This window comes from Podarcis cretensis (assembly GCF_951804945.1).
Source record: "Podarcis cretensis genome assembly, chromosome: 10".
NCBI lineage: Eukaryota > Metazoa > Chordata > Lepidosauria > Squamata > Lacertidae > Podarcis > Podarcis cretensis.
This window is the reverse complement of record NC_137179.1, coordinates 55,550,682-55,560,914: the sequence shown is the minus strand read 5'-3', so window position 1 is coordinate 55,560,914 and position 10,233 is coordinate 55,550,682. Positions and strand designations below refer to the sequence as shown.

The following is a 10,233-nucleotide window of genomic DNA, read 5'->3' as shown; positions in this document are numbered from 1 at the left end:
TGACCCTCCAGGTCCCTTCCAACTCTACAATTCTATTATTCTAAGAACCTTTTCTCTGGTAGGCTCCTGTTACAACTCAGAAGGTGGGGACACTCAAAGGAGGGCATCTGTTCAAGATCTCACTGTACAAGCAGGCACATGCGGAGACAGGCAGTCTTTCAAGCACCCTAGTCCCAAACTGTGATGGGCTTTATAGCTTGAAAGTCTCCATAAGCACCTGGTTGGTCACTGAGAACAGGATACAGGACCAGCTGGGCTTCTGGGCTGACCGAGCAAGGCTCTTTGTACGTTTTCATGTTTTAAGGTTGAATTTTGCCTGGAAATTCGAGAACAAGGGTGTGAAAAATAGTCAGGCAGTAGCTCAGCTCTGAAAATATTTATGGTTGCTAAAATACACTTGATAATTTGGAATGTGTGTGCAAACCCCGTTCAATTGTTTTTTTTATATGAATTGCTTAGACATTTCTATTTTTTTTAAAAAGCAATTTAATAAATAAATTATATGGAACTGGACACAGGCGTAGAACTGCAATTGGGAAGCCCAATCCCATGCATGTTTACTTCAAGCCAAATCCCACTGTGTTAAATGAGACTTACTGGCAGGTAGATGCACATGGTGGTGCAGCCCTAGTTTAGACCAAGGAGAAGAACTCAAAAGTGTTTACTATGAATGGGGGGGGGGGGCGAATCCATGTCTTCCGGTAGTAGCACCTTTGTCTTTTAGATCACCAAATAAATTTTAGTCTACTGTTTTGTGCTTATATATATTATTCATACAACATCAGTTTAGTTCAAAGTAAGTACAATTTGCTTGGGTCAGGGCATGCATATAAAACTATTTATTGAAGCTGCATGAAAAATAACCTTTGTTATTAGGGTTTCAAGTAACATGGCTGACAGTCAATAAGCTTGGGGACAGCAAAGATTTGAGAACAGAATTTTTAAATGCAACTCTTTTCTTCCGCAAGAGAACATGTTTATCATATGAATTATTAAACAGTGTTGCTGCTAAACAGCAAAGGCAGAAAAGCTCAAATGTTCAACATACCATTTTAATAAAAATACTTTGAAAATACAGAGTCTTTGTTCAGAATCTTTGGCATAGCTTAGAACACAGCATTTAGGTCTCGAAGTGGAATCATACAGAGTATTTGGTGTATTTATGAATTGCATATCAGAATTTCAGTGATTTTCATTTCAGTTCAAAATCTAGACAACAAACCCCACTCATTTAAAAGGTCATTGGCCTCCCTCTAGAGATTCTCAGGCACCCAAAATCATTTCATGCTAGTATCTCCATGCACAGAAACTGCACAAGTGGGGAACATAGGCCATATATCTACAACCACACACAGCCCTCTTTGGAAAAAAATTTGGGGAGATCAGAAGCAGAGAATACCCACTTCCATGTGGAATGCTCTACTACTGTCTCAGGCACAACAGGATTCTGCTTCAGGTTCTTGTGGAGAAGGCAGTTCAGTAGCTCCTCCCTTCAAGAAACCTTTCTGGACTTGTATGCATGGCACTTACAGAGTGATGAGCAGGTGATTGGCTGAAGCATCCTGCTTCTTTAAAATAAAAGCTTGGCAAGAATATGGAGACCGTAAAAATAAGACTTCAAGGCAATTTGTTACATACCATTTACATAAAAACACAATATGTACAGCAAAAGAGTTTCATTAAATAAAAGCATCAAGATTTTCTACCCAAGTTAACACCTTGTTTCAAGCAGTTACCGTAATTTTGAAGTAACCTTTCTCCCTTCCTTTTGATTCTTACGGGTTTGCATAGTAGGCAAGTACTTAATTCCCTTATGCAACAGTATTGTATAAATCTGTGCACACAATTCTGTGGATCCTGAGCTGTGTCCACATCTGCAGAAGAACCTCATAAAATCCCAAGAGTTACACTATGATCAAGAAAATGCCACATAAATGTAACCCACCACCCCGAGGCAATAAGAGGGCAATATTCAGCAAAGCCCTTTAGGGGTGGTGTGATTTGTTACCCCAGTTGAGAACCCCATATCCCATGTATGCAAAATATAGAGCTAATGTATGAGCTTCTCAATTCACTGGGTCAAAAAAGAGCAGTTGCCTGCATTCCTCCATGGGCATCTTGGAACATGGTTGAGCACCATGTTGTCAGGGGTTCCGGTGTCTGAACTGGGATTCTCATTATTTGAGTCTGAGATTAGTCTGAGACTAATGAACTCCTAAGGAATAGGTCTTCAGACATCCAATGGTTTTCTTTATGGAAGGGAGGAGGGAAGTGCAGCATTGATCCCTGCATTTGGCAATGCTTATGAGTTGCTATAAACATTAGCCGAGGCCCTTGCCTGACCAATATGGATTCCCTACCTGCTGCTTTTGAGACTCCAACTATGGCCCAAGTCCCTAGATCCCATTAATGACCAAGGGCATCCAGACGGACTCAATCTGGCCTTGAGCTGTGCACTTAGTGCACTGGAAGCCACTGGATCTGAGAGACTACAAGTATTGCTGGTAGGTTTATGCCAAGTAGACTTGATTGATTCTAGAACATGTTTGCAGAACCCGTGGTCCTCTAGACAGTGCTGGACTTCATCAGTCCCAACTAGAATGACCAATGGTCAGAGATGATGGGAGCTGTAGATTAGTGCAGCAACAGCTGGAGGGCCAGATGTTCCTTACCTTTGTTTTATAGGGTGCTAGATGTTGCTGAAAGAGAAGACTTAAATTAGGATTCAGATGAAGATTCCCCCCCCCCCCCAGGAGTAACAAACAATATTCTGGATACATTTAGAATTCTGAGAGTGAGCTGTATAGTAAAACATGCATAAAATAGGCCAGGTATTAGCTGTCAAAGAAATTGGGTAATACAATAGATACCGTTTTAGTTGATACAGTGCACAGTGACTTCTTGTAGTTAGAATTCATTGTAGTAATACATGTCTGGGCAGGCATATGTGATGTGGTCATGTAAGTCCCCATGACACATCTGTGGGGACCAGACAATGATAGTACCATTAAAATAAAGTGATGTCAAATACAGCCTGTTATTTTTCATTTAGAAAATGGAATTATTTTTTCTTAACATTTTTTCCCCATTCCCAAAGCAAGTTTTGTTTCCAGAAAAGTGCAACCCTGATGGAAGAAGAGGTAAAAAAAAAAAGCCAGCCATTTAAACAGTAGTAATTTGGAATGAATTATTCAGCAAGGAGGCTTAACATTGTTTAAGACTAGAGTAGCGTTAGTTCCCAGATGTTCACTCTTGGACAAGACGTATGTCGACTGATGCAAAGCACCTTCCTACACTGTGATATAACGGTGCAATGAAAACATCTGTCACACTCTTCCATACAGCTTGCACGGAGGGCAAAGCCATAAGGCAAGACTTTGTGAAAGGAACCACAATCCTAGAAAAGAGAAGAAAAAGAGAAAGTTTAAATGAACGACACTTTCTGAAGCACCGGCCATTAAGTTCTGCTATTCTCATGGTTTGTTAAATAAACAAATTAGAATTATTGTTGTTATGCACAAAACTGATCCAGCACATTTGCTCAGGGTATGGTTTGACAAATCCTGGGCATGGCTGAATTCTAGCACTCCAACATAAAGCTGGATTTACAGAGAAATCCACAAAATGACAAATGCCTATCTTCATAGCCCCCAAATTTCTACTTTGCAGTTCCTTGCTGCCGATGTTTACTCAGAAGTAACACATAGGCAACACATAGGCAAATACTCATGCAGGACATGTACAGTGGTACCTCGGGTTAAGTACTTAATTCGTTCCGGAGGTCCGTACTTAACCTGAAACTGTTCTTAACCTGAAGCACCACTTTAGCTAATGAGGCCTCCTGCTGCTGCCGCGCCACCGGAGCCCGATTTCTGTTCTCATCCTGAAGCAAAGTTCTTAACCTGAAGCACTATTTCTGGGTTAGCGGAGTCTGTAACCTGAAGCATATGTAACCCGAGGTATCACTGTAATGTGCTTCTTGACATTTCTTCCTTGATTTAAGTCTACGGCCAAAAGGAAAGGAGAAAGATCCATTGTAAGCAACAGAGGAATGTGGAGAGGCAACCTGCCTTTTAACAAGCCTGCAAACAGCTCACTCAACTGGTGGTTGGTACTGGCACAGATTCAGATTGTTCTTTCATACCTAACAGATAGTGTAACTATGGCCACCAATGTAACTAAACCTGCCAGAGGGGAAAGGTTCAAGCAATGCTAAAACAGTAACAGTAGCACTTTTTTTTTTTTAAAAAAAGCATGCTACTGTATCCTGCCCCCAAAACAAAACCTAATTCTGTTCCCAGTGTAACAAGGCTTGTCTGTGGATGGGGAGAGGTGCAAAATTTAGACCACAGAGAGGTAAAACACCCTGCCCTCCAACGTGGATCTGCAACTCAACTGCTTCTCTAGTCACAGAGAGTTCTGGGTGCTGAAGGAATGTGAGGTCAAGCTCTTGTGCAAATTTTTGGCATGCTAACACTGCAACAACTCCTCTCTCTTGGCACTTCAGCAATGCTTCCTAAAGGAGGGTTTCCAAAACGCTTCTCCACACAGGAGAATGTTGTTCCTCCCAACGTACATCGTTCTGAGGCAGGTTAATAACAGGGTCTCGCTTTTCCAGGCTGAAGAAACAAAATATTGTGGCTGGAATTAACTGCCTCTTGTGGAACTGGCCAAGGCCAGGGTATCTAGCAATCTCCCCCACAGTGGAGTTGCTTTGGCTCTTTCCCAAAGGGCACTGGGAGTGTTTGAGAGGAATTCACTACCCTGCCCTCAAAACAAGCAAGAATTACATGCTCCCAAACCAAAGGGATTCCACAGGAAAAAAGAACAATGACTCCACCTTTAGAATTTTTTTTTATTAGAATTTTTTTTTATTTTTTACAAGCACAGCTGAAATGAGAGTACATTCTTCAGGGGCGTTGTAGGGTGAAAACCAGGAAGACATTAAGTGACATTGTTATGAAAAAAATAATAAACTGATCTAAGTCTTTTCTCTTTTAGCTTTTCAGATGTTTGAATTGTATATCAAATGCACCAAAGAACCCCAATCAAATGTATTCCAATTTGCATGTGTATCCAAGTCATCTTCAGAAGCTTTTGTCCAGGTGTTCCCACCATCTGGTGGCAACCACAGACAGAGCCTTCTCGGTAGTGGCCCCCTCCACTTGTGGAATTTCCTTCTTAGGGAGACCTTGCTGGCACCAACCTCATTTTGGCACCAGGCAAGGATTCTCCCAGAGCGCTTCAAGCCTGTTGCTATTTGGAGCAGGAGTCAATCGCATACCAGCAAATTTGGGTTGCACAACGATAGTTGATTGGCAGGCCTTGTGCAACACATCTGCTTCCCCAGATCAGACTTTTTGCAATAAGGAAAGTGATGGGAACACACCCTGGAAAGTGTGGGGTAACCTCCCCTCAAGCAAATCAGCACATCAGTAAATAGCCACCATTCTCAAATCAGGATGATTGATCCATACACAAGCCACCTGAAAGGTTTTTCAATGTATTTTAAGGTGTTTAACAATAAAATGAAATAATACTTGTTTAATTTTTGTACTTTGTAATAAAAGCCAAATTTGATCCTGGCAAGCAATTTGGGCCTATTACTAATCACTACATTGAAGCAAACATTTTTTAATAAATTGCTCTCAGCCGATATTAGCCTTCTGTAGGGGTGGGGGGTGGGGTGGGAATTGCCTCCTGGCCTCACCCTGCACCAATCCACACACACCTCTAGCTCCACATATTAGGCAAAGGTTGAGCCTTGTGTCTTCAGGGCTCCTGATTCTGCAGAGAAGTACAAGTATGGCCCGTATTCCTCCTTCTGAGCATCATCCAACGTGGAGTGGTTGGTGGAAAGAGCAAGCAGCCTCTCATCCACATGTCAGCCCTTGCACAGTTTTTGGGGATCAAAAGAGAAGCAGAAAGCCACTCACCCTAAAACACTGAAACAAATTGCCTGTGACCCTGAGTGCAGCCCAATTTCCTCCCATTTATTGGATGATCCCCCTATTGGATAAACCCAAATTCACAGGGGGGAAGTGTAATCATTGGTGGTGTTTTGAGGGTAATGTCATGGGGACGATCCAAATTAAATGGAAAGATGAATAGCGGCAATCACACAGTAAACTCTGGTGTGGACAAGCCAAGGGTTTCAAGTCCCCTCTTCTCAGCCACCAAGTTCCCTGGGCGACCTTGAGCCAGTCACTGCCTCTCAGCCTAATCTACCTCACTGGGTTGTTGTTAGGATAAAATGGGCGGGGGGGGGGGTGTTTCACGCATGCAAGTTGGGTTAAACACTGCCATTTGACCAAGGTTGTGTTGACACATTCATCCAAAGTGATTACCAAACTTCTCCAACATAGTCAATATAGTTGGGTACCCAGTTATGGCTGGGCGGGAGGGAGGTGACCTTTTGAAATGAAACTGAATAAGATTTCAAATATGCGCTTTTAAAATATTTTGTTTCAATTGTCTCTTCAGTAGCACCAAAGTGATGGAGCATCAGCAATGGCATGGTGTTTCTCTCAAGGGTATAGGTTTTCATTTAGCAAATACTTGGCACAAGCAACAGATGCCCTTTCATATGATTTTGCTCAATGCTTTCATTTCTGATAGTTGTTAACCCTTACCCAAAGCCTCTCTCTTACAAAATATGGATGATACATGCCTCCAAATTCTTTCTGTCAAATGTTGATTACTGTGAACAAGAGCATCAATATGAATTTGTGAACCTCCCCAGTTGTAATATCACACTCTTGATTCCTTTCTCAGTGTGGGGAGACACATAAAACAGTGATCGATTTCAAAGAGGGTTACAACTAGAAAATGCAGTCCTAATTATGTGGAACGGGGACCGTACTTCAGTGGCAGAGCACACACATTACTTGCAAAAGTCCCCAGTGTTCATTTCCAGCTTCTCCAGTTAAAGCAGGCCGGGGAATCCTTTCCTACAAAGGGCTGTTGAGCCATGGGAAAAGTCAACTCATGGTGGGTGGAGCCATAGCCAAAAGTGGGTGGAGTCAGCAGTATTGCAGCTTTGTCTACCTCTCTTTTCCTCTTTTCCCTCTTCCCCCCAATCTATCTCTGTGCCACCCCATCTCTTTGAGCTGTGCAAAATTATGGCAAATTCTGCCAGTGGGCCACAGGTTCCCCATTGCAGTGCGAAAGGATCTGGTGGAACATGACGGGAAAGAGAACCTGAACAGCAGTTGCCAGGCAGAGTAGATGACAAAGGGCTCAATGGGTTGAGCACTTTGATTCAGTGTAATCCCATTTAATGTGTCCACAAGGTCCATAAAGTCAAATAAAAGTAAGAAACGATACATTTCAACGAGCAAATAATCAAGCAAGGAACTGGGTCGGCATGGGACAGGCCACAGCTCAGCCAGAAACACACAGGATGCTCTCAGTTTTCTTTAGCTATTGTGGTGCTTTTGCAGGTACCAGACATGCTGAGTCAGCTCAGCTATCACCCTGCAATTGATGCTGCAAGCTAAAATGGACTCATGGGATTAAGACAGGAAGCACAGCACAAATTTTGAGACAGCAGCTCAAAAATCTGGAATGACAAATACCTAGCACAGAGGTGGTAGGGAACCTCAGATGCAGGAATCTGACACAGCCATGGGTCTCTTCACATAGCACTCAGAATTGAGCATTTTTGCCTGGCTGGAATGTGTCCTGGAACTCTCATAATGCCTCTGCATATGAAGTACTTCCTGTTTCACCTCCTGGTTTTTCTGGCACTTTAGTAGTAGTAGTAGTAGTAATAATAATAATAATAATTTATTTATACCTCACCCATCTGTCTGGGTTTCCCCAGCCACTCTGGGCGGCTTCCAACAAAGTATTAAAATACAGTGGTCTGTTAAACATTAAAAGCTTCCCTAATCAGGGCTTCCTTCAGATGTCTTCTAAAAGTCTGATAGTTGTTCTTCTCTTTGACATCTGGTGGGAGGGTGCTCCACACGGCGGGTGCCACTACCGAGAAGGTCCTCTGCCTGGCTCCCTGTAACTTGGCTTCTCGCAGTGAGGGAACCGCCAGAAGGCCCTCAGCACTGGACCTCAGTTGTTGGTGAGACTGGCACAGACACACACCTGAGCTCCCTTGTGCCCATGGCAAGGAGATGTATCAGCATTCCACCCTCCCTGCCACCCAGAGCAGTGGAGGAGCAGCCCAGGAAGCAGGCGGACAGGTGGGCAGGCTCCTAGCCACTCCAAGCCAGAATGGAGAGGCAGGTGCTCTTAATGTGCATATTACTGCCTCCCATATACATATCTATTTGCAGGATTGGGGCTCACACGCATAACAAGCACTGTAGCATCCCAACCTGCCGGGCCTGTGTCAGAATCAACCTTACCTGACGGCTTCAGGCAAGTTATCTCTTTGCCTCAGAAGCCCATCTGTAAAATGGGAAGAACAGTGACCTTCTTAAGAGAGGTACTGTGATGCAAGGATTAGGCATGTGTGGTAGGATGCAGAATTCCGCTGACATCCCATTATGTGCAAGGACACAGGGCTGGTTCACATGTGCCTGCTCACCACTTGATGGCTGCAGCTGAAACAATCTGTATGACCATCAAAGATAGAACATGTCACCTGCTGTCGCATCAAAAGCAATGCTTTTTAGTGGGTCAAGTCTGCACATTTCTGCCGTCGGGTGCAGAAATAAAACAATGTGAATGGATGGGCCTGGCCTTACTTCTGAGCAAGGTCAACTCCAGTTGTGGTGCATAGGAAAGGAGGACTTTAAAAATGCAATCTTTTGCACACATTTAAGTAAGTTCCCATTGGATTCAGAAGCGGTCAGACTGCTACCCAAAACTAACATAAAATAATTAATAGTGGCCCTAAAATTACCAGCTGAAGAGGTGGCGAGGGGTAGGACTCCTAGGAGAAGCATGAAAGATGGTTCCTCATAATTCCCAAAGTCCACCGTGTTAATTCTATATGGCAAACAGGGGATAATGTTAAAAATGTCAGCAGACAGAAGAAGAAGCTGAGTTCTTACCAGATGTGCAGACAGCTGAGCACGGCAAAGAGGATCCCTGCCACAAAGGCCAAGGGGATCGCAAGGAAGAGCGTCAGGATCTTATAGATCAGGTATTTGCTGAGCTCGAAGAGTGCGTGGCTGCAGATCCAGACTTTGTCGAAGGAGTGCGTGGACGCCGGCTCCGCAATCACATCCGCAAATCCCAGCTGGAACGAGAGACACAACAAGCAAGCAGCGACATAAGCCTCTGTTTTGAAACGCAACAAGGACAGTTATGCAAAGGGGGGTGGGTGGGAGAGACGAGTGGGCAACCAACACAAAGCTAAACTGCTGCTTTTGTTACAGTTCTGAAAGAATCCTGCTGAATCAAACAGGCACACGCTTTCGACTCAAATGTCCTGAAATGGATCTAGAGTTCTGTTGTTGTTTTTTTTTTTTAAATGCACCGCAGAGAAGGTGGAAATGCAATTCCAATCCGTTTTAAGTCGATCGGCACAAGTACCAACGAATAACAACAACAACAACAACAACAACAATAATAGGACCACCACAAGACATGCTACCCCTCCAACCTCCGGAAAGAGAAAATCAAAAGTACGGCGACTTGTAACTCTTTGGCCGGGTTGAAATCGCCTTAAATGGAATCAACAGTCAATGGCCCAGGGAGGGAGCCCGGATCGCTGCAATGCAAAGCAGAGGCAGGAACAGGTGGAGGAGGGACACGGTAACGTGTGGATGCGGAAAGCAAACCGGAGTCAGGCGGCCTCGCTCACCTTCAGATGCGTGTTAATCCCGCGCGGGTCCCTGTCCGGGGTTTTCTCCAGGCTCTTCTCCGCGTCCGACAGAGCGGGGCTGCTGCTTCGGTTGAAGCCGTATTCATCCATGAAGATCTTGGTGTCCGCTTTCTCTTTCTCCAGCCCCATCGTCGCTGGGGCAGCCTGGCTCCCCAAGGTCTTCCTGGGCTGCGGCTGGGGAGCTCCCCCCTCCTCCCCACCTCTCCACGTCCCCCTCTTTCCCCCACCCTTGGGTGCTCGTGGATCGCGTCGCTGGGTGGAGTGGGCAAAGCCCGAGACCACGCCCCGGAGAAACCCACGGCAAGCTGCGCCGCCGCTCCCGTAAGCCACCAGCGAGGCTGGACTGAGAAAAAAAAAAAGCAGCGCTTAGCGGCAGATTGTGGAAAGCGGCCGATGGTGCCCGCCTGGCTCCCGCGCATGCTCAGACCCGACGCTCTCCTCTG

General features: G+C 44.7%; 1 protein-coding gene across 1 annotated transcript; it reads right to left on the bottom strand.

The window, feature by feature from the left end:
* Positions 1-1,033: 1,033 nt before the first annotated feature.
* Positions 1,034-10,010, bottom strand: CAV2 (caveolin 2). The gene is made up of 3 exons (XM_079994447.1): positions 9,770-10,010; positions 9,015-9,202; positions 1,034-3,397 (listed from the first exon to the last, which is right to left on the bottom strand). The coding sequence occupies exons 1-3, from the start codon at positions 9,917-9,919 to the stop codon at positions 3,247-3,249; spliced, it is 489 nt and encodes a 162-aa protein (XP_079850573.1). The 5' UTR covers positions 9,920-10,010; the 3' UTR covers positions 1,034-3,246.
* Between the last annotated feature and the right edge of the window lie 223 nt (positions 10,011-10,233).

What these genes read in the sequence shown, in the direction of transcription:
- CAV2 (XM_079994447.1), bottom strand. Translation starts at nt 9,919, where the DNA reads ATGGGGCTGGAGAAAGAGAAAGCGGACACCAAGATCTTCATGGATGAA. An exon ending in GGATTAACACGCATCTGAAG is followed by an intron (nt 9,203 to 9,769) that starts GTGAGCGAGGCC and finishes CTCTCGTTCCAG; the next exon opens with CTGGGATTTGCGGATGTGAT. An exon ending in CTCAGCTGTCTGCACATCTG is followed by an intron (nt 3,398 to 9,014) that starts GTAAGAACTCAG and finishes TCTCTTTTCTAG; the next exon opens with GATTGTGGTTCCTTTCACAA.